Source organism: Pollachius pollachius, assembly GCF_949987615.1.
Source record: "Pollachius pollachius genome assembly, chromosome: 11".
NCBI classification, from domain to species: domain Eukaryota; kingdom Metazoa; phylum Chordata; class Actinopteri; order Gadiformes; family Gadidae; genus Pollachius; species Pollachius pollachius.
Window position 1 is genome coordinate 20817559 of NC_136944.1, and position 24029 is coordinate 20841587.

The following is a 24029-nucleotide window of genomic DNA, read 5'->3' on the forward strand; positions in this document are numbered from 1 at the left end:
CCCCCAACACACCACTTGAGCCACAAGCGCTGATACTAGCTCCGGGGAGGACACCTGCACTCTCGGCCTGGCCCCCACGACTTCACTCCTGCGCTCGGCTCGACTTTGAATAATGTTAGGGAGCAGCAAGAAACCAGCAGCTAGTCGCAATGAACAGAAGACAGCGGTGGAAAAGTCTAACGACCCTCTGAGGAAACTTGGTAAGGCATTTATATGAGAGCATTTTAAAAAGGCAAATTCGATTTGCGATGCACAATATATTTAAAAACTTATAATAAGTAAAAAACTTTTTTTTTTTGCAGTTTTTGCAGTCTTGAGTTATTTAATTCGCTCAACTCACTTGAGTTTAACCAAATTAAACTTGTAGTAAAATTTAAATAGTATTTATTTTTATTTTATTTAGTATTTATTTATTTCACAGATCAAAATGACATTTGTTCTGAAACAACTTATTCTTTTAAAAGAGGACTAGACCTTTAATTCATTTTCTTTAAAATAATGATTATTACATTATTTCAAGGGTAGTAGTGGGCCTGCTCATCCCTAATAAAACGGGTCCAGCTCAGCCACAAATGTTTTTAACTCATGGTCACGAATCGCCAGAAATAGACAACTGCTGACACAACCCCTCAGAGGTCTGGTGATGACGAGTAAGGTGTCAACAGGCAACGTGTGTGCGTGTGTGCGGTTCTAGTTTACATCATGTTGTTCCCTTTAAGTGACGTAAAATAATGAAAACCGGTATTGTAGCATACATCTTTCATTCGTCATCAATCTTCATACCAAACCGCCTATTATATAATTAAAACTGACCTTGTTTATGTCACCTTTCACACTGTAAAAGTAGAAGTTCCATAGTGAAACAACACAGTTGCTTGACGCATGATAAATGACACGGCAAAGTGTGGGAAAAGGTTTTGAAACTTCCCATCAAAAAACATTGGTCGTTCATTAACATGCAGGATCTCTAGTATTTTCGCAATTTAAAGACACAACAGCTGAATCTTCGGGCTCCATTTATTGTTGTCTGCTCCGCCGTTTGCTTGGAGGTTTTACAAACACATTGCTGCCTTTGACGCTCATTTTTCACTGGCACTGCGGTGTCGGATGGACTTAGCAGACACTGCAACGACATGTTTAGTTTATGATTTAGATCAGCAAGAGTTTAATGAACTCTTTAAATACTTTATTCAACTCTCATTTTGATTTCAAGGGTCAATCAAATGCAAATCACACAATCACATTCTTGCACTTGCTTATTCTGAAAAATGTATATAAAAAAACAGTGCTGATAGGCCCTGCCACACAGACCTCTGTTTATTCAGTTGGGTGTTGCCCTGATAGGCTTGTGTGTGTTTCCACTTGTGCAAGGGTAAAACATGGCATCAAGGAGATTGGATTTTCATGGTAATCGTAATAGCCCTTAATCACAGCTACTGCTGCTGGCAATATTGACACAAAATCAGAGATTTGTTTAGAGAAATCCAGCTGGTGACTTGTGACTGTAAACCTCTGCAGAGCTGCTGTCCTAGGGGATGGGAGGAGGAAACAGGGCAGGATTTAGCCCACTCAGCAACTCTGGGCTGTGATGATGTTGTTGACCTTACGGTGTAAATCCCTAGCTGCAGAGTGATTCGTCGTTTTAGGCTGTCGGGTATTTGGCAACAACCAAGTTGGAAAGATAACTTGTTTCGTGTCCCGGGAAGCGTAACAAGACGTCGGAAAGACAGTGGATCTGTGGATATCCAAATTTGCAGGTCATGTGTTCTGATGGCATGACAGGGGGATATACTTAGGTCACGATTACATCATTCTATGCATAGCAGCAGTAGCCTATTTTTAACATTATCGCAAGGTGTCCCAATAATGCCTCTTTTGCAGCAATACTAATTTATAAAGTAGCATTCTCAAAAGAGTGACCTTGTTGACACATTTAGGAGTTGGCCTCGTCTAAAGGAAAATTATTTGGCTTCAATTCAGCTCCTTTTAATAGCTGCCTTGAAGAGCTGTTTTCAAGATGCGCTCTTGCTCAGACATTGAAGTCTTTTATTAACGAAAACCCTCAATAGCAGTTTATGAGACCTAAAAAAAGGTTGCCTTTCATAAAAAAAAATTCAGCTCTATCTTCTCTTTTCCCGAGAACCTCTTATCCTGGTCAGTGTTATCGAAAACTCTCACTTTGGCGTTTCAGGCTCCACTCTTCATGGGATTCCTAGATGAAGTCTTATAGAACTGCAAAGACTGCAGCTCGCACCAACTCTCTCTCTCTGCCGGTGCTTCTCTCATTTCAGGAAAAACCATGGCGCGAACCATGAGATACTCACCAGGCCCCAACCACGGTATCCTATCTCCGTCATGCTAATTAAGGACATTTTCACGCTGGCATAAAATCGGCGCAACCACGCTAGACTGCGTGACAGTTGTTATGGCGAAGGAAACCTGAGCCAAACCCCAAAAGACGATGATGATGCTGAGCCGGCGAGTATAGGCTTGAGGAAGGAGGGTTAGAGTGCAGTCCGATGTGTCTGGGAGCAGCTGGATCCCTGACCCTTCACCCCTATCGGAGGCCCGTCCCACAGGCCGCACTGTCGATGTGCACCTGGGACAATATGTGATCTCTCTTCTTAGCGTGTACACAACTTAAGAATGTCCCCTTGGTGAGATACTCTCTGTGTACCGGGCATTTCCATGTTAACGCATGGTGGTCAATGCTCTGATTGTTCCCCCATTCACCAATTACCTTGTTTTCCACCTAATGGGCCTCAAATCTAGGCCTGTTTGAAACCATTTTTTTTTAACATAAGTAAAAGCCTATGAATCCTGCTAATTATGGGATCCATGTGTGCATCCTTCTCATTTTGGAACTGACGTGAAGAATAAAGCTACGATTTTAGATTTTAAGTTCAGAACAGCCGATAACCAATCTTATCGCACAGCTACTAAGAAACACTTTGAGTGGTTTTAACAGCTCCTGTGAATCCGTTTGCCTCTCTGGTCAGCCAAAAGGAATGCCGTGTTTTGAGCAACAGCCTGGTGACTATTAGTGGAAACTGGGTTGTTGTGGTTCAAGGCTAGAGGGTGGAAGTGGTGGATGATGTGGGGGAGGTGGTAGTGTTGTGAGGGCCGCCTTTGTGTTTTCTTTCCCTCCCAGCGGGTTTCTTAGAACTAAATCTGTGGCCGTGGCGGTATGCGGTATTCGTTTGTTGTTACACGTCCATGTGGTTTCACCCTTTAGCAGTAGATACTCGGGTGGGTCCGGGGTGGGGTACTTGGAGGGGGCTCTGTTGTGCTGTAGCCTTGGTAACCGGCGTGGAACTCAGTCGGCTCTTTGGGCAATCAGGACAATCACAAGTGAGGCGGTTACAGTTGGTTTGGTGTGAAAAACATTGGGGGGTGATTAGAAAGTTACAAGTGATTAAATCTCTTGAACTCTGCTGGAGAGGGTCAACGCTACAGTGGATAGAAGGGGTATGAGCGTTGGCCCGGGACTATGGATTAAACAGCTCTTTAAAAGCATAAAGCATGAAGCTTTGTAAAGAGGTTGCTTCTCCGCCATGGCAACCAGTAGCCTGGGTATACCTAGGCTGCCTTGCGCGCAATTTCATTTTGCGCTGCCAGGCAGCCTGGATTCCATGGATCCGATTTTCGCCTGAGATAGGGAACCAATCACAGAACGGGGAGGGACGGCAAGACGATGCTGACGTCTATTCGACACACCCATCGTCTTCTTCCTCATCGAATTTCTGTCGCTCTACACACGTCATCTGGTATAATTGATACGATTGGCTATGAGCTACGTACAGACTCATATGATAGACATTCGTAGCGCCCGATAAATGGCTCCGGGCAATCGTAAACCACGCCTCAAATACGAGAAAATGAATGTGTGGTTCCCAGACCTCTTCTTAATGTAGATTGAGATGAGGTCTGGCGTTAGCCAGGCTAGGCAACCATGGACCCGAGAGGGGTCGGGTCCTGCTGTGATTCAACATAAACATTGGGTTGTCTTTCTTGTTGTCCCAGAGTTGCTGTACTTGGTCGTACAGTTGGTTTGTGCATTCAAGAAGGATTTTTCCCCTCAATTGTGTGGCATAAAGTATCCATGACTCACAAAAAGAGTTTTCTAAATGTTTACTCCCTTTTCTAAATTGTTGTTTACCTTGTTATAGGGCCCAGGATATTATTGCGATGATAAATGTTAATGATAAACGATAAACGTCAGGCGACAGACAATTTCCCCTTTCCCCAATGCGTTTAGTTACTTTTGTTAATGAGCCTTTAATGACACAGTGGCTCGGCTGAATTGATGTTTTGGGAGCTGTGGACAATGGCGCACTCTGTCATTATGTCTCCCTTCTGAGATATCACTCACCAACACCACCGCTCAACAGCAGCGAACCGGGAGCTCCTTCCCATAGGGGTCAATTGAGGTCGCTCCAGCTTTGTATATAAAACATCTACGTATTGCTTTTGGTAGAAGCAATGTGTGTACACAAACACAAGCCAAGCCAGGTGGGGAAGCCCATTATTCCAACAATGAATGTACTGTGACAATAATGACGGTTATGGCTATGACTTTAGCGGAAAGAAAAGGGAGTGGATCACACAATGATACGTGACTATTGATTACTGTCTACGGCGCGATGACGCAATCCCAACAGAAAACATAGGAAGGTTGCTAGTTGCTAGCAAGACACCTAGCCCTAACTGCTCCCGATGAGCTGGCTGTGGCCTCGCACGGCCGACACCGCCGTCGGTGCGTGAATGTGTGCATTTATGTGTGCCCGAATGGGTGAATGTTAGCCAACATTTTAAAGGCAGTCCATTTTTACCCTTCGCCATGATGTGTGTTGCAGGTGTGCAGGACAACGAGGACGTCCGCTTGATGCTGGGGGGCTCCAGCATGGTGAAGGTGCGCTCTTCCCGCTGGCAGAAGAGCCGGACCCTTCGGCTCCTGGAGGACGGGGTCACGGTGTGGTGCGAGACCAACAAGAGCTCCCGAAGGGCCAAGGCCCAGCAGACATGTAGGTGCCTCTCCAGCAGTTGGTTTTAAAGCAGGACCTTTTGGCACGCACAGCCGACGTGCTCGGCAAATATAGTTTGTGTAGTGGGATAAGCAGTGCGTTCCAACTTTTTTTAGTCTTTGTAGTTTTATCTTTGTGGTTTTTGGTTATATGTGTGACTGGGTAAGAACCTTGCAGTCAACGAAAGGTGCTCTTAGATATTACATACTGCAGCTTTAAACGAATGGTAAGAAGATGGGCTATTGTTGTTGGATATGGTTTGTTTAATAGGATCTAATAATACTGATGATATATAGTATAATATAGTATAGTATAATAATATAATAACTAACCAATGTAAGTTATTGATAAGTAAATAAAGTGTGCCTTACAATTATTGATGCAAAAAACTAATTTCAAAACTGAAAACAGTTTGCAGACCTTGGCACATTTCGAAAGGTTTCTCAGAGGAAATCTCAGAAAAAGGAGGAAGTGACACTGTGCTCATGCAATGTAGAAACTTGTGTCTATGTGTGATTTTAAACTATAGGTCTCTATTTGTGTGAGTTTCCCAAGAACTTACTCGTCGCTGCGCTTATCTTAATCAGCGTTAATACTGTCCTCATCTGCAAATGTTTGTCGTCAATATGTAACATTGTCCTCGCCCCGCTTTCTCTATCCCATTTGAAACATGTTTTGCTTTGATGAGAAGCTTAGAAGGCCGTTTATTCATGTATCATCATATGACTGGCAGGGCAAGGTGCGGGCTGGAGGCCTGCCTGCTTAAGACCATTCCCACGATCCAAGAGGCAGTAATCCTCAAACTCCTCGTTAGGTTCGGGAATGTCATTCTTTGATCTCTGAACTTACGACCCCTTATCTCTCCCTCTCTTTCATTCTGTCTCTTTCTCTCATTCAGTTTCTCTCTCTGAATTAAAATTCATGAGTGCGCATTTGACCTACATTCACAGAACCCATCTGCAGTAAATCTCTCTCTCTCTCTCTCTCTCTCTCTCTCTCTCTCTCTTTATCTTGCTCTCTCTTATCTTGCCGTTATGATCATCCATATAATAGGGGGTGTGTCAAGACACACACACACACACACACACACACACACGTATGCACCACGTGACCAAGCTCTTGGTTATGATTTAATTGACGGAACTAAGTTGTTAGACTCAAAGCGTACTTTGAGGGTATTTGGCATGTGGGACACCACGTATTCAGTCATGGATTAATGCCCGCTGACCTCACCCTTCTAGGGGCCCTGAGGTAAACTGACTGCAGGCATTGTAAACTGGGCACTTCCCCAGGGCCCCATGGGAAACCAGCCTTGGTAAAGAGCTTTACGAGAAACACTATGGACTAATGCCACTGCGGTACGCCATTGAGCAACGTTGCTAAATTAGTCTCCTATGTAAATCTAAGACTGAAGACGGAATGCACAACAGTCTCTCTGTTGCAATACAAACCGGCCTGTTTATATTATGGGAAGAGAGCAACAAGGTCAAAGGTCAAAGGTCAAATTTCCGGGTCAACGCTTTCTTTGCGTCAGAAACAGTCAATGCTCGTGCAGTAAAAAATACTTTTGCACAAAAATACAGATTTTAAAAACGATGTTCACGTGATGCTCCGTTTATAGATGTCCTTCACCTGTCCTTCTGGCTGCGTGTCTGTCCTCCCTCTGTCCCTCGGGGACCTTTTACGGCCTGTTTGACCTTTGCTCCGTTGTTTCTGTCTGGAATGTCCTGCATGTGTCCCTTGCTCTCCACCGTGTGTTTGCTCTTATGGGGGTGAGGAAGGGGGAGGAAGGGGGAGGAAGGGGGAGGGTGGTGCAGCCTGGGAGGGAGCCAGTGAGGTTTAAATATACTCCCAGCTCCGGCAGTGGGAGACGGCGTTGAGAGCTGTAACTGGGTGGTAACCTGCTGTGTGCGTTGAGACTCGGACCAGCAACTCTGGCAGGCGGGGGAAAGAAGTGAATCAATCACCGCAGATAGAATCAATAAACGACTAGTGGGTAGAATCAATTACCGACTCGAGATTTAAGGTCCATTAGGTGTGTGCGTGTGTGTGTGTGCGTGTGTGTTCTGGGATCCGGTTTGAACGGATCTACCCACCCGTTTTTGTCGTTTTGAGTAATAACAGCCCCCTTCCCGGTGCATGCCAACGAAGAGAGAAACCCGGGATCCGAGAATGGACGGGGTATTTAATGGACCGGACGTACCCTGTGATTAAAATGGTACTGAACATGTTGTTTTTCTGCTGGAACCGTTAGTGATGTCGGACGCAACATGTGGCAGCCTAATAGAAGGAGATCAAAATACCAGATGGACCTGCCGTGGATAAGCCACTGTTTTGCCTTCAAAGATGAGATGTGTTTTATGTGTCTTACCCATGTAACATATAACAGCCAGCTTCACCGTGCACTCTGTGATCTGATCCTGATGGTCAGTCTAAACATCAGGTCCACGCGTTCCTCACTAAATCTTACCAGGTGCACTCAGGTATTACACCCGGGAACCGCAAGAATAGAATGGGACCCGATTCAGACTATGATAAAACGTGGAGCATAACCTGTACGGGACCCGGGGTCGGGTCTCAGATCTTAAGGATCCGGGTAGACCCCTGAAGACCTCCAACACACACACATCCCCACACTGACACACACACAGGCACACGCTTGAGTGTGTGATTGGTTGATGGACGGTGAGACCGGCAGGGGATTGGATACCATGCGTCAGGAGAGAGAGAGGGTGAGGCCCTTGTGGTGGGGGCAGACCGGTTGCCGGCCTGCTGAACTGAGAGTCCCGGGCAGACAGACCCTCACAGTACACACAAAGTGGTCCTCGCACGATGTGAGGACGTCGATGTCAGATGGAGCTACTTTTAGATGTTGTGATACCAGGTTGCACATACGACATACGAACGAAGGATTGCAATAGCACAAATTGAACAGGTGCCCTTTGAGAATAAATATTAGGTTATTTTTCTCAATACCAAACAGAATTGCCGGTCAAAAATATTTAAAACATTTTAGCGTTTATAGATTTTTTTGGGAGAAATGTGAGGAATGCCTTCGCGCCACAGCATCGGGAAGTAAAAATATATTTTACGGTAACCTGAGAAATGGCCCACATGTCGACCATGTGGCCGAGAGTGACCGGTTGGATTTAATTAAGGGCATAGCTCACACCAGAGTGTGTGCCCAGTGGGTGGTTGGTTCTAGCGGCTGCTGTTGAGGGTTAATTTTATCCAGACGGGAAGAGCTACATCTTGTCCATTGATAGACCTGCCTTGGCTGCGTGGTTCATGTTTTAAAACCATTATGCTGGGTTGCCGTGCAACGTACTGCGATGTCACTTCTCGACTGGGTAGTTAATGATACCCTGAAACATTGAACAGCTGACTCTCTCTGGTCAAACTGTTTTAATTTTTTCACTATTTGTGTCATTTGCTGTTTTGGTATTCAGTCGAAAGTGCTGCCGACTGGAAAAATTAAGGAATGTTTTTTTTTGCGACTTTGAAAAATGTATTGTTGCTGTCTGTAGCAGGTTCAATGAGCGAATGGAAACCGGGGTTGCTTGGAAGCACACCCAAGTCTTTTATTTGCTTGAATTACGACAGTCCAGAAATTATAAATCCGCTACCGCGATCACAGGGAGCGTTTCCAGAGACTTGCTCACAAAGTAGTTCAGGTGCTCCAGAGCTCTGTCTCTGCTCCCGATCCCTCCTCACTACACGATAAAGCAGGCACGTAAATACACCGATCCACCCAGCCGACCCGGTGTGCTCCCAACATGCCCATACTCCCCCCTGCAGGCCATACGCCGTATGTCCCCCCACAGTTTCATTACATTGTTTACAGATGAAATGAATATGTATATTTAGTCCACTTAAAGAATATTTAGTTTCACACCGATACTTTCATTCGCTCTATTTAAATAAGCTCCGCTGGGATGATAATAAGGTAATGACAAATGTCTCCATGTCTCTCTCCTCGCCTCTTGTCTCTCCTTTCTGTTCCTCTCCTTTCCTTTCGTCAACTGTCCTCTACTCATTCCACTCCTCTTCTCCTCTCCTCCTCTCCTCTCTTCTCCTCTCCTACCTCCTCTCGCCCCTCCTCTTTCTCCTCTCTCCTCTTCCCCTCTCTTCTCCTCTCCTCTCCCCTCCTCTCCTCATCTCCTTCCCTCCTCTATCTCCTCTTCTCTCCTCTTTCTCCTCTTCTCTCCACTCCTCTCTCTCCTCTCCTCTCTTGTCTATCCTTTCCTTTCTATTTGATTCCTCTCCCCCTCTCCTCTCCTCTCCTATTCTCCTCTCCTCCCCCTTCTCCTCTCCTCTCCTCACCTCCTCTCCTCTCCTCTCCTCTCCACTCTTCCCCTCTCCTCTCCTCCTCTCCTCTCCTCTCCTCCTCCCCTCCCCTCTCCTCTCCCACCTCCTCCCTCCCAGTCGCGGTGACGGAGGTGGAGTGTGTGCGGGAGGGCTGTCAGTCGGAGGCGCTGCAGAGCCTGGCGGGCTCGGTGCCGGACACCAACTGCTTCACCGTGGTGTTCCGCGGGCCCCGGAAGAGCCTGGACCTGCTGTGTCCCTGTGAGGGCGAGGCCCAGAGCTGGGTGAGGGGCATCCGGACCCTGAAGGAACGGGTGGGCAACATGTCCCAGAAGGAGAAGCTAGACCAATATCCTTTTATGTCCGTCGTTTTATTATTCCTTTTACGTCCGTTGTGTTATTATTTTATCAGCCCTGGTCTGCGCTGAGGGGCAGGTTGATGATTTCCATGGCGATGATATCTCCCATGAGCACCAACACTACCACTGGGGAGATGTGCATCCCTATCATGGCTATGATGACACATCCTAACACCAGCTAATAATAGTCCCAATATCCTCATGAGTTTAATCACTAACCCTCATGGCTCTGGAGTGTGGATCGTAAACTGCTGTCTAAGTCTACAGACATCTCCAGTTCTCTGTTTATCTAGAGAGAGAGAGGGAGCGAGGGAGAGCGGGAGAGAGAGAGAATTGCAGATGGGTTCCCTGAATGTAGGTCAAACGCACACTCATGAATTTAAGTTGCGTTGTTAGCTGTGTTGGCCTGCTAGAAAGTAAACAACATAATGTTCTTGGTTGCTATCGTTTTAATTCTCTCATCCATTAACAAAATGTGCTTGGTCTTGAGATGAACCTCCCGCCGACTCATCTCATCTCAAAACAGAACGCCTTCAACAATATGCTCCAAATGAGTGTTATTATTAGTTTTCATATTTACAACCTTGCCGTTGATTTCATTCTAGTCATCTTCGTGTTGTTCTCTCCAGGGATTCTTTACTACCATACACAGCTCATTGGCAGTCAGCTACCGGAAATTGGGTTGCGGTAGAACGGGATAATAATACAATTCCGTGTTGCTCTCACAGCTTGAGATAAGAGACCCCCTATTATTCCCAAATCTCCAAAAACACAAAATGAATCCCCTTGAAACAGCAATTTTACGGAATCGAAATGACACAAACGCATGTTTTGCGATGTCTTCAACCATGTCCTGATAATGTTGGGACGTGATGGATGGGGTTCTGTTCCTTTCTTCCTTAACCCTCGTCCCCCCGGGGCCACCTGGATCAGCGGGTACCTTCGGCGGGCCGACGAGAACCGCGACGGCAAGATGAGCTACGACGAGGTTAAGAGACTGCTGCAGATGATCAACATCGACCTGAACGAGCAGTACGCCCGCTCCCTGTTCAAGGTTAGTGTCTTGGGGGGGTCACTTAGGGTCGCAAGCCACCGAGCGGAAACTAACTCAAAAGACGGTAGAGGAGCATTGTGGAGAAATGGCAGCTTTGGCCGGTTGAACTCTTCCTCTCCTTTGGGACGTCCCTGGAGAAGAGTCTATTTTAGGTTCAGATTCAAAAGTAAACAAAGCTCCACCTGCGCATGAGCGCGCAATGGAATGTCGGTCCCTATCGATTGATCTGTCCACCCTGATCCACCTCACCGACTCAGTGTGTACGTATGGGTCAATAACTCTGTCTAACTCTCCCTCTTACTCTTTTTCTCTGTCTGTCTGTCTGTCTGTCTGTCTGTCTGTCTGTCTGTCTCTCTCCCTCCCTCCCTCCCTCCCTCTCTCTCTCTCCCTCTCTCTCTCTCCCTCCCGCTCTCTCTCTCCCTCCCTCCCTCCCTCCCTCTCTCTCTCTCTTTTTCTCTCTCTCCCTCCCTCCCACCCTCTCTCCCTCTCTCTCTCTCTCCCTCCCTCCCTCCCTCCCTCCCTCCCTCTCTCTCTCTCTCTCTCTCTCCCACCCTCCCGCTCTCTCTCTCTCTTTTTCTCTCTCTCTCTCTCTTTCTCCCTCCCTCCCTCCCTCTCCAGAAGTGCGACCGGTCGCGCGACGACCGCCTGCACCACAAGGAGATCGAGGAGTTCTGCCGGGAGCTGCTGCGGCGGCCCGAGCTGGACGCCGTGTTCCGCCACTACTCCTCCAACGGCTGCGTGCTGTCCACCGCCGAGCTCCGGGACTTCCTGGGGGACCAGGGCGAGGACGCCTCCCTGCACCACGCGCAGATGCTCATCCTCAGCTTCGAGCTCAACGAGTGGGGTGGGTCGCCGACGCGGACACAGTGGGTCAGCTCAGCTCCCGGGGGTTGTAGAGTGTTGGCTTGTCACCACAAGGTCGCTGGTTCGATCCCCGACTCCTCCCATTTGAGTGTCAAGGTGTCCCTGAGCAAGACACCTCACCCTGACTGCTCCCGTCGAGCTGGCGGTGTGCGAATGTGTGTGTGAATGGTCGTAAGTCGCTTTGGATAAAAGCGTCTGCAAAATGCCCTACTAGGGCCATGGATTGGGTCTCTCAGTTACACACTGAAACTGCACTTAAAATGAAACAGTTTAGAAGAAAACCGAAAGAAATGACCCCTCGCGCACCCAGACTCTGCGTCCGGCTGTAAACAGGCCTTCCATTCAGTTTCAATAAGCAAAGAACCAGAGGGTTGCATCGATGCTTAATCCACAGGGGACCGGGTCGCCTTATCAGCCGACAACAAGCTGTATACACAATAGCATGTGTGATTAGCGTTATTAGTTCGAAGTAATTATTATTATTATAGCAAGGGCTGTACCACACTCTAATGCGGTGTGCTGTAGGACTAACATCGACCAATAACAACAATCTGTTCCCCTCCCTAGGTGTGCACCTTGTTTTGGGGCCACCCTAACATGAAATGACCGTTGCAGCTGTTCTGTCTGTGTACCGAGGCTACTGAACGACCAGAGGTAACATGTGGCTTCCCCCTCCCTCTACACAGCCCAGAAGAACCAGTTCATGACGCAGAACGGGTTCACCATGTACATGCTGTCTCTGGAGAACGACGTGTTCAACCCCGACCACGCCCGGGTTACCCAGGACATGAGCCGCCCGCTGACGGACTACTTCATCTCCTCCTCGCACAACACCTACCTGACCAAGGACCAGGTGACCGGCACCAGCAGCACCGAGCCCTACATCAGGTACGGAGCGCTACGTCAGTTACCGAGAGCTACGTCAGGTACCGAGAGCTAGATCAGGTACTGAGACCTATAACAGGTACTGAGAGCTAGATCAGGTACTGAGCGCTAGAACAGGTGCTGAGAGCTAGATCAGGTACTGAGAGCTAGAACAGGTACTGAGACCTATAACAGGTACTGAGAGCTAGATCAGGTACTGAGCGCTAGAACAGGTACTGAGAGCTAGATCAGGTACTGAGAGCTAGAACAGGTACTGAGACCTATAACAGGTACTGAGAGCTAGATCAGGTACTGAGAGCTAGATCAGGTACTGAGACCTATAACAGGTACTGAGAGCTAGATCAGGTACTGAGACCTATAACAGGTACTGAGAGCTAGATCAGGTACTGAGAGCTAGAACAGGTACTGAGAGCTAGAACAGGTACTGAGACCTATAACAGGTACTGAGAGCTAGATCAGGTACCGAGAGCTATGTCAGGTATTGAGCTCTAGATCAGACACTGAGACCTATATCAGGTACTGAGACCTATATCAGGCACTGAGAGCTAGAACAGGTACTGAAACCTAGAACAGGTACTGAAACCTAGATCAGGTACTGAGACTTAGATCCGGTACTGAGACCTACGTCAGGTACCAAGCGGTCCATCAGATACTGAGATCTAGAACATACACTGAGACACAGAGAGACAAAGGCTTATCAAGGCCATGATAATCCCTGGTGAACAGGCACAACCTGTGGGTTCTGTGGTGACGCCTTTGGCGCCGTGGATTTTGGGATATTCATAGCTTCTCATTTAATAACAAACCCTTAACAACAATAAACATGCCTTGACCTGACTGTAGTCTACATGAAGCAACATGGCGTTGTGTGTGTGGGGGTTTATATGTTCCAGGAATATTTTACCCGGGCCTCAATCAGTTTGGCAACACGGGCAAATAGTAACAATTTTCATTTGAAACCAACCGCCAATTTTTAAGTATTAAACTCACACACACACACACACACATGGTATATGCATGCCAGGCACCGGTTTTTAATCTGCAGACTATGCTCTACTGACGCACAGATGCGAGAAATGGCAACAGTTGAATCTATTGACTGTGGTCCAGAATCAAGCCAAGGGCTGGTCTGACTTCTGCAGCCAAGCTCTGTAAAATAATACCATACTATTCCTGACTAGGTTTGGGAAATGATCAGGCTGTTGATTATTGTGCTTGTGTGTGCTTGTGTGTGTGTGCTTGTGTGCCTGTGCATGTTTGTGTGTGTGTGTGTGTGTGTGTGTGTGTGTGTGCACATTTGTGCGTGCGTGTGAGGATGTATGTGTGTGTGCTTGCGTGCGTGTGCATGTGTGTGAGCATGTGTGTCTGCTTGTGTGCATGTTTGTGTGTGTGTGCGTGTGTGTGTGTGTGTGCATGTGTGCGTTTGTGTGCATGTGTGTGCGTGAGCATGTGTGAGCGCATGTGTTTGTTCATGTGTGTGTGTGTGTGTGTGTGCGCTGCAGGGCTCTGAACCAAGGCTGCCGTTGCGTGGAGCTGGACTGCTGGGACGGGGACCGGGGGGAGCCGGTCATCTACCACGGACACACCCTCACCTCCAAGGTGCCCTTCAAAGAGGTCATCAAGACCATCGGCCAGTACGCCTTCAAGGTAAACCAACGTCGACACCGTTATCCTTTTGGCAGACACTGACATCCATATCAACACAGGAAGCATAATATCAAAGGCTTGAGCTAGACATGTCGCCGCTTTTGTTTTTCTGGGGAAAATGTGTGGTTGCATGCCAGCTCGTCGATTGATTTAACAATGGGGCGGATTGTTTTTGTTTGGTTGCGAATAATGGCGCCCCCCTGTGGCCGAAGCAGTACATTACTTTTCGGAGGCCTGCCTAAAGAGGTAGTTCGGAATTTTGGGCATAGGGCCTGATTCCCAAGTTAGCCTTGGTGTTCTTTATCATTGGAGACAGTTTTCAACACATTTCATTCAGTCCTTCCAGTTGCAGAGTTTGCTTGTGCTAGGCTAGCGCACGGCAACGGGCAATACTAGCCTGCTAATAAAACCCGAGGCAAATCAACTATAATGCCAGACTGTCGATATAAATGTCTGTGTTCATAGAATAATGTTAGAAATAAAACCAACCTTGCATTGCATTGCGTTTTGAGGGACTTACTGTGTCTCAGCAGCAGTGTTATATTCCTGGTAGTAGGCTACGGCAGCGGCGGACTGATACTTAGGTTAAATTCCACTGCTGCTGAGAAAGTAGTCCCTCAAAATGCGATGATTCATGCGATGCGAGGTTAGTTTTATTTCTAGCATTATTCTATCAACACAGACAGTTACATCGACAGTCTGGCGTTGTAGTTGATTTGTCTCGGGTGTACTGTGGAGTGGGTAAGACTGTTTTATTAGCAGGCTAGTATTGCCTGTTGCCGTGCGCTAGCCTAGCACGAGCGAACTCTGCAACTGGAAGGACTGAATGAAATGTTTTGAAAACTGTCTCCAATGATAAAGAACACCAAGGCTAACTTGGGAATCAGGCCCTATGTCCAAAATACCCCTTTAAGTGTGGTTTCTATATGTGCGTGTACCAACTTTAACAACCATAACTTCCCCATTGACTTCCATGCATTGAATTTTCACATTAGGGAAGGTCCTTATCATACAAACCAAATTGTAGGCCTCTTCGGTTCTCTAAAGCGGAATTGTGATTTGTTGAACAATGGCAGATCATTTGCATAATCCAATTTTTACATAAATCTGCCATAACTAAGCCATTTTTAATAGAATCAAAATGAAAATAATACCATAAAGTCGGGCAGTATTAAGGAGTTGTGGGTCATTTGGGCTTACGGTCCTAACCCTTGCAACCACACTAGTAAAAAAAAGGAATGTGCTCAAACCGTGCTGCACAAAGGTCCTTGAACTTCGGCACATTTCTAACTGAACCGGTTGCAGTGTAGCTTTCCCAATCGGAAGGGCGAATAAACGGATAGCGTCTGTTGTAAATAGTGACACCTCAGGATAATGTCAACATAATCAAAAGTGTCGCATAAGAGCTTAAAAGAACAAAGTGCCGTTAAAGAAATACAACTAAAACCACAACATCAATATAAATGCTTTATGTACGCTTTTGTTAAAAAATGTTCACATATGCCATCTGGCATTGTTCGGTCCTACAATCAAAGCACAACAGCCCATAATAACAAGGCCTTGTGCTTGGCTCTCGGCCTGCACCATCCCTGACTGATCTCCGTTAGACCCCAACACTGTGGTGGAGTTACATACTGTCCCTGTCTTTCTCTCTGTACCGTCCCATTGACCGATGGGTCCCTGTCTCTCTCTCTGTACTGTCCCGTTCACCGGTGGGTCCCTGTCTCTCTCTCTGTACTGTCCCGTTGACCGGTGGGCACCTGTCTCTCTCTCGGTACTGTCCCGTTGACCGGTGGGCACCTGTCTCTCTCTGTACCGTCCCATTGACCGGTGGGCACCTGTCTCTCTCTCTGTACTGTGCTGTTGACCGGTGGGCACCTGTCTCTCTCTCTGTACTTTCCCGTTCACCGGTGGGCACCTGTCTCTCTCTCTGTACTGTCCCATTCACCCGTGGGTCCCTGTCTCTCTCTGTACTGTCCTCTTCACCGGTGGGTCCCTGTCTCTCTCTCAATACTGTCCCGTTCACCATTGGGCACCTGTCTCTCTCTCTGTACTGTCCCATTGACCGGTGGGCACCTGTCTCTCTCTCTGTACTGTCCCGTTCACCGGTGGGTCCCTGTCTCTCTCTCTGTACTGTCCCGTTGACCGGTGGGCACCTGTCTCTCTCTCTGTACTGTCCCGTTCACCGGTGGGTCCCTGTCTCTCTCTCTGTACTGTCCTGTTGACCGGTGGGCACCTGTCTCTCTCTCTGTACTGTCCCGTTCACCGGTGGGTCCCTGTCTCTCTCTCTGTACCGTCCCATTGACCGGTGGGCACCTGTCTCTCTCTGTGTCTCCCAGGCGTCCCCGTACCCTCTGATCCTGTCCCTGGAGAACCACTGCTCCGTGGAGCAGCAGGCGGTCATGGCCCGCGACCTGTGCTCCATCCTGGGCAACAAGCTGCTCAGCAGGCCCCTCCGGGAAACGCCGCTGGAGGAGCTGCCGACGCCCGAGGTAGAGGGGCACATACGTAAACAAGGGCGGACACACACAAACGCACGCACGCACACACACACACACACACAGGGGCCGAGGCACGCACGCATGCACGCAGACACGCACACACACACACACACACACACACACACACACACACACACACACACACACACACACACAAGGGCCGAGGCATGCACGCACACACACACACACGCGCGCGCGCGCATGCACACACACAGGGGCCGAGACACGCACGCACATACACACACACACACACACACACACACACACACACACACACACACACACACACACAGGGGCCGAGGCACGCACGCACGCACACACACACGCATGCACGCACGCGCGCGCATGCACACACACAGTAACACCTTTTGTTGTGATTTGTGGTTTATGTGCAACATGACACCTAGCCAAGTGAGAGTTGACACAGTTTGTAATCTGCAGAAAAATCTCCCTCTTCAGACATAACACAGCTAGACACATCTGGTGCAATCAGCATGGGTCGACTTAGACGCGGTTCTGTGTGAATGTACAGAAGCTGTGTGTAGTCAGATGGTTATAAGCCCAAGCGCCATCCACTGGTCCGAGGTGGAACTACACTGTTCATAAAACCAATGCATTCAAAACACACATGCATGCTTCACGAAGATTTCACTTAGTTATTATCTTGCTCACGCACACACACACACACACACACACACAAACTCATCTGCCCTAATTAGTTCAATGCATCATAGGCGTCTACTGCAGTCCTGATGTGTCCTTCTGTGTGTCTGCGGCTGTGTTTGTATCCGTTTTCGTATGTGTGTGGGTCTGTGCGTGTCTGTGTCTGTCCTTGTGTGTGTCCCCAGGAGCTGCGGGGGCGTATCCTGGTGAAGGGGAAGAGGGAGACTCCTCACCTGGGCCAGCTGGGCAAGGAGAGCAGCTTCTCGTCCAGCTCAGAGGACGAGACGCTGGCCGGCGGCAAGAGGGACCCCTCAAAGGTGAAGACCCCGGAAGGTCACGGGGTCGGGGAGCGGTGGGCAGGGAGTGAGGTGGAGAGCGGAACGGTTCTGTTATTTTCAGAGCGATGCAGATGGGGCGTCACTCTAGGAATAATATAAAGAGTTTGTTTTCCTTTTCTTTTTTTTTGCATCAAGTATCGAAACAACAGAAATGTGCGCGCGCGTGTGTGTGTGTGTGTGCTTGTTTGTGTGCATGTTTGTGTGCGTGCGTGCTTGTTCTTCACGCGCGTGTGCTCGCGTGCATCTGTGTGGGCGTGTGCATGTTTGTCCGTGTGTGTGTGTGCTTGTGCGTGTGTGTGCGCGTGCATGCGTGTGTTTGTGCAAGTGCGTGCATGTGTGTGTGTGTGTGTGTGTGTGTGTGTGTGTGTGTGTGTGTGCACTGCAGGTCTCTGAACCAAGGCTGCCGTTGTGAGGAGCCAAACTCTTTCTGTTGACTAACGTCAACAAAAAGCGAATGACATTTTTTTATGCATTCAGTGTGTGTGCGATTTCATATAACTTGTCCTGTGCTCGCCAGGCGGTCTCGTCCAAGCTGAGCCCGGAGCTGTCTGAGCTGGTGGTCTACTGCCGCAGCGTTTCGTTCCGTGGGTTCCAGAACCCGTCTGAGAAAGCAGCCAACGAGATGTCCTCCTTCTCCGAGAGCGAGGCCCTGAAGCTCATCAAGGACTCTGGTAACGGCGCACCCTGTGTGGGTTCCATCAGCACAACATCTGTTGCACCAGCGCCACCTCTCACGCCATTCGGTCTCAGGGGCGGCATGTGGCTAAAGCGGCTCGCACACCGCCGCGCGGCAACCGCCCTTATAACCGCCTCGCTGCCGGAGGGTTCAGCGCGGCGGTGTGAAGGGCCAGGCGTTTTCAAAAGCGGCTGCCGCCGAAAGTCTCAACACGGGGAAAGCTGAGCGGTAGGGCAAAATCCGTGCGCGTTCACGTGGGCGGCAACCGCTTCCTGGTTTTCAGCCGCTTTTGTAACCGCCTCCCCTCTGCCGCCCTTCCCTCATTGAAATGAACGGAGGCGGCGAGTTGCCGCGCGGCGGTGTGAAAGCAGCTTAAGGAGGTAGAGCGGGGTTGGCTGGTAACCGGAAGGCTGCTGGTTTCGATCCCCGGTTCCTCCTAGCTCAGTGTCGAGCCATCCCTGGGTAAAACACCTCACCATAAGTGCTCCTGACGAGCTGGCTGTCGCCTTGGGTGATAGACGCCGCCGGTGTCGGTTGGGTGAAAGGTGTGCGTGAATGGGTGAATGTGTGCATGAGTGGGTGAACGTGAGGCAACATTGTAAAGCACTGTGAGTGGCCATTGGTTAGAAAAGCGCCTTAGAAACTCAGTCCATTTACCATTAACCATCTTCTGCCCGTCCACCGACGCAGGGAAGCTCTTCGTGAAACACAACAGCCGACAGCTCAGCCGGATCTACCCGGCTGGTCAGCGCCTCCAGTCCTCAAACTACGACCCCCAGGACATGTGGAACAGCGGCTGCCAGATGGGTAGGGGCAATGCAGGAGGCTCAACGCGGCATTTCGGTTGGAAATCAACTGCACTAAAATAATGATCACAGACGGGTCGTAGCCGTGGGATTAACACCACACACACACAAACACACACACACACACACACACACACACACACACACACACACACACACACACACACACACACACACACACACACGACCCGCTGAGACGTTGGGGTGGTCTGACGGTTCCCGGTGTGTCTTCCCCCCCCCCCCCCCCATCAGTGGCGCTGAACTTCCAGACCCCCGGAGAGCAGATGGATCTCAACCAGGGCCGCTTCCTGCCCAACGGCCGCTGCGGCTACATCCTCAAGCCCAGCTTCCTGCGCACGCCCGCGTTGAACTTCGACCCCGAGAACACCGGCGGGGGCCCGGGGCACTTCCCCACGCAGCTGACAATACGCGTGAGTCCACCGTTAGGGGGGTCAAGTCTTCTGACATCACTGGTGGGCGTGTCCACCTAGACGTATGGAGGATAGATGAGCAACCTCCACCGGGTTTGCTACGGTCCAACACAACTCCGAGTTGTGTTGCTCGCTTAAACGATGATTAGCCAGCCGTAGCGTTGACATTTCTATCGTCTTTTTTTAAAGGTGTCATATTATGCCACCGGGTGTGAATGTGACACAACTCCTCGGCTCCACGGGAGCCATCAGCGTCAAGACTTAAAAGGTCCCATGTTATACCACCGGGTGTGAGTGTGATCAGCCGTTACAAGCCATTTCGAAAAACTGCCTCTTCTGACATCACAAGTGGGCGTGTCCGCCTAGGCTAATCACACTCACACCTGGTGGTATAATATGGGACCTTTAAAGTCGTGACGCTGATGGCTCCTGTGGAGCCGAGGAGTTGTGTTGCTCGCTTAAAACGATGATTAGCCACCCGTAGCTTCGACCTTTTTACCTCCTTTTTCTAAAGGTCCCATATTTATACCACCGGGTGTGAGTGTGATCAGCTGTTACAAGCCATTTCGAAAAACTGCCTCTTCTGACATCACAAGTGGGGCGTGTCCGCCTAGACGTATGACAGACAGATGAGTGACGTTTGCTGCAGTCCACGGGGTAGGCTGGTGGACTGGTCTATCCTACAGCTAATCACGCACACCTAGTGGTATAATAGGTCACCTCTAACGAGAGGTGGTCTTTAAAACGTCTCCGCTCCCGTTCCCCACCGCGGCAGATCTTGTCGGCACAGCAGCTGCCAAAGCCCATCCAGACCAAGGCCAGTGCCATCGTGGACCCCCAGGTCTGGGTGGAGGTCCACGGGGTCTCCATCGACAATTCCAGAGACAAAACGCACCGCATCGACAACAACGGTAGTCAAATCCTTTTTTCTTTTAGACAGGTTTGCCGCCTTTGGTGCTTTTCGGTAGCTCTTACGTAGTAGTTTTGGAATGGAGTACATAACTCCGTCGTTAACGCAATGGAGTTTTTATTACCCACTTGATTAAGTTTACACTGGGGATGTGAAGGCTAAGGCTTGAATAATTGAAATGCCCAAAATACATATGTATTTACTGTGGTTGCAAAGAAAGCCACACTATTGCTGTCGTTTTTTATTTACTATTTACTGTTGTTTTTTACAAATGTTTTATTCTTACCATACGTGAAGTGTTGTTGGGTCTATCCCCCAGAGACTACCCCCTTTATATTCATTGGAAAAAAACAGACAGCTGTAGGAAAACAGTTTATCCACTGACTAAAGGCAGATGGTTCTAGTCTGTAGCTACAAGGTGTCTGACAGCTCTCCTTCGCCCCCTGCAGGCTTCAACCCGCGGTGGGACTGCACCCTGAGCTTCCAGCTGCAGGTCCCGGAGCTGGCCCTGGTGCGCTTCGTAGTGGAGGACCACGAGCACACCGCCAAGAACGAATTCGTGGGCCAGTTCACCCTTCCTTTCACTAGCCTACGCACAGGTACACACAAGCAAAACATGGCTGCTATTAGCATTGCAGCATTGCACTAGCTCTATTGCAAGTAGAGTTCACCTGGACTTTGCATAGCCTCCCCCCCTTACCCCCCAAACCTCTCTTGTGCACTTATTGTTTGTTGTACGTCCTGGCACTTAATGTACCCACTTATTGTATGCTGTACTTCCTGTCACTTAATGTACGCACTTATTGTATGTTGTTTGTCCTGGCACTCAAATATAGTACTTAGCATTGTGTAGCATCTTATCCTAGCTATCTTTGTTGTATATGGGGGAGGGGTTAACCTAGCGATTGTACATCCTTAATGTACCAACAACGATATATTGTTTCTCTATCTTCTGCCAAATGTACTTCTTGTTGGTTGTTTTGGAAAAAAATGTAAATGTAAATGTAAGCATCCACCTTGGTCTCTTATGAATGACACTACTTCTGTGTGTGTGTGTGTGTGTGTGTGTGTGTGTGTGTGTGTGTGTGTGTGTGTTGTGATTTTCACACAGGTTATCGTCATATCCACCTGCTGAAGGCGGACGGCTCCAGTCTGTCGCCGGCATCGCTCTTTATCCACGTGAAGGTGAGCCGCAAGGGAGTGCCCATCAAAACGGTGTCAGCGCGCGCGGCCAAGGGCAAGGTGTGACCTGCGAACGCCGCGCGGAGAAGCTCCACAACAAAGGGGAGAAACTCCAGGAATGTGATGAGACAGAGAGAGGGGGAGAGAGCTGCTGCTGACTCAGCCTGAGGTGCCTACAGAGAGCCAGCCCCACGACAGAAGGAGGGACTGTGGAGAAGGCGGAGGCCTCTAGGTGATCTGTGTTGCAATGTGTTACAAAGCCGTGATGAATGAGGGGCGAGGGTTTGAGCCTCGCTTGTGCTTGTTTCTCAGCTTCACCGGCCTCGTGTCGTTGCTGATTGGCCAATACTGACCTCAAATGCGATGTTGATCTTTTAGGATCGATGAAGTGTTTTTTGAACAGAGAAACTTTTGTCTATTTTATACTCGTGTTTTTAACTTATAGAATAACAGTATTACTAAAAAAAGAAGCTCTTAACTGTATTTTAACTTTGCTATCTTTTAAAAAAAAAACAAGTGCACTCTTAATGCTTGTATTTTTGTGGTGTAACATGATTTTTTTCAGAACATGAATAACATAATGTGCTGCTATATATAGAAACTACTTAATAATGGTATTCATGCAAATTAGGTCTTGCTTTGCCAGCTCATCAACCTTAAACATTTTTTTTAATGCTAGCTAAGTGTTATTTTTTAGTATTTGATTGACTGTTTATTTGATCGACCATTTGCAAATTCTCATTCATGAGAGACGTTGAAACTGTAACCTAGAAACTGTGACTGAAACCCTGACACATATAACACTACAGATCCCCAGTGTTTATTAACAGTATTATTTATATATGTAACTATATATATATCTATATATATATATATAGATATAACGTAGTTTTTAATTGAAGCTCGGGATACGCCACCTCTGATGCATGTGAAGGTTTTTAACGTCTGCCTATTATTTAAGCAGCAAAAATGCAGGTAAACTATAGGTCATTTAAATGTAAATATATGCTGCCATATGCGACTAAAAGATAACTTAACTAATATATGTAGGGTAGTGTGTATATATACCGTATATAGTATTCTATAGCGTTTATACAAGGATTTTAGTATTTGCACTATATCTTATTGACATTAAACTCTTTGAAGAGAGTAATGGCACATTATGAACCGCTTTATTTACTAGGTAAATAGAGCATGTTATCACTAACCTACAAGTGGCTTTGGATAAAAGTGTCTGCTCAATGACTGAATGCATGCGTAAATGTGTCGGTCCTTTGTAATGTGAATCAGTGTTATGTTTTTAACCAAGTTATATATAAGAAAGCATTCTGTTGTTTCAACAATCTGTGTGTTGTTCTCGTTTATTTCTGTCACTCCCCGGATGACACCTGTCACTCTATTAGACACGTCTCAAACAACTACAGGGGGCGGGATCACAGGACTGAATATACTCTTTATCCCCTATGCTTATCGTATTGTGTGCTATCAGTGCTGTATTCACAAAGAAACATGCTTTTCAAACCATTTGGACCAACAGCAGAACAGCTGTACTGCCAAATGACTATTATGGGATGCATGTCTGAAGTAATAATCATTTATGACCTTGCCTTCTCTTCAAACCCAGGGATAACAACCGTTGGCTAAGATAAACTTCTTTATCCGGGTCAGGCCATTAAATGCAGATAACATTACCTTTCTTAATGGGGAATTGGGAAATACAATATCCAATATTGTGTATGTTTGTGTGTGCATTCTGTGTACCCACTAAATGTTTACAATATGATTGGAGCTAAAACATAAAACCGAAAGCTGCATGAATATATTCCAATTCAACAAAGTCACAAGAGCAATAGACATAAAAGGAAGTGTATTCATTTTAAAATACATGTGTGCACATGTCTCCCTCCAGAGTAGCCCACTTCCTCTCCAACCAACAGTATGAAGGGATGTTTAAATGAGTGGAGGGCATTTGGTGCTCATTCAAGTGATCCTTGCAGTGGGACCCTGGCTACTTGTAACACCAGCGGTAGATTTACATCTCCTGAAGCTAAAAATTAAGGGGTGAAGTCGATGGGGTGAATGCTTTTGGGAGCAATGTTGAATGGGAGGTAGCCGTTAAACTAATTTAGAAAAAGTTCAACACTAAAAGAAGGTTGATTGCTTGAAACAGCAAGAGGTCCAAAGTACATTACAAGGTTAAGACGGGGTCATTTAATAAAACATAAGGTCTCCATGTTGTTGGTAAACCCTCTACAGGTTTGTGTGAGCAATGTCAGGGAGAGGAGTAACTACAACATGTCATTATCTACTACAGTAGGGAGATCTGGAGGACATGATGGAATACCTTTTTTACCAAGACTGGTATATATTATTCACATTTATAA

General features: G+C 47.8%; 1 protein-coding gene across 2 annotated transcripts; it reads left to right on the forward strand.

Annotated features, from left to right (window-relative positions):
* Positions 1–22953, forward strand: plcd3a (phospholipase C, delta 3a). 2 transcript variants are annotated; one of them, XM_079745553.1, is made up of 15 exons: positions 1–200; positions 4857–5024; positions 9450–9678; positions 10613–10742; positions 11361–11586; positions 12293–12494; positions 13994–14138; positions 16478–16630; positions 17488–17619; positions 18158–18311; positions 19007–19123; positions 19375–19553; positions 20329–20464; positions 20913–21062; positions 21575–22953. In XM_079745553.1, exons 1-15 carry the CDS (start codon positions 113–115, stop codon positions 21709–21711), a joined length of 2346 nt encoding a protein of 781 aa, XP_079601679.1. In that variant the 5' UTR covers positions 1–112; the 3' UTR covers positions 21712–22953. The 2 variants fall into 2 exon arrangements, with proteins under 2 accessions (XP_079601679.1, XP_079601680.1); XM_079745554.1 differs by lacking the exon at positions 1–200 and adding an exon at positions 2617–2657.
* The last annotated feature ends 1076 nt before the right edge of the window (positions 22954–24029 follow it).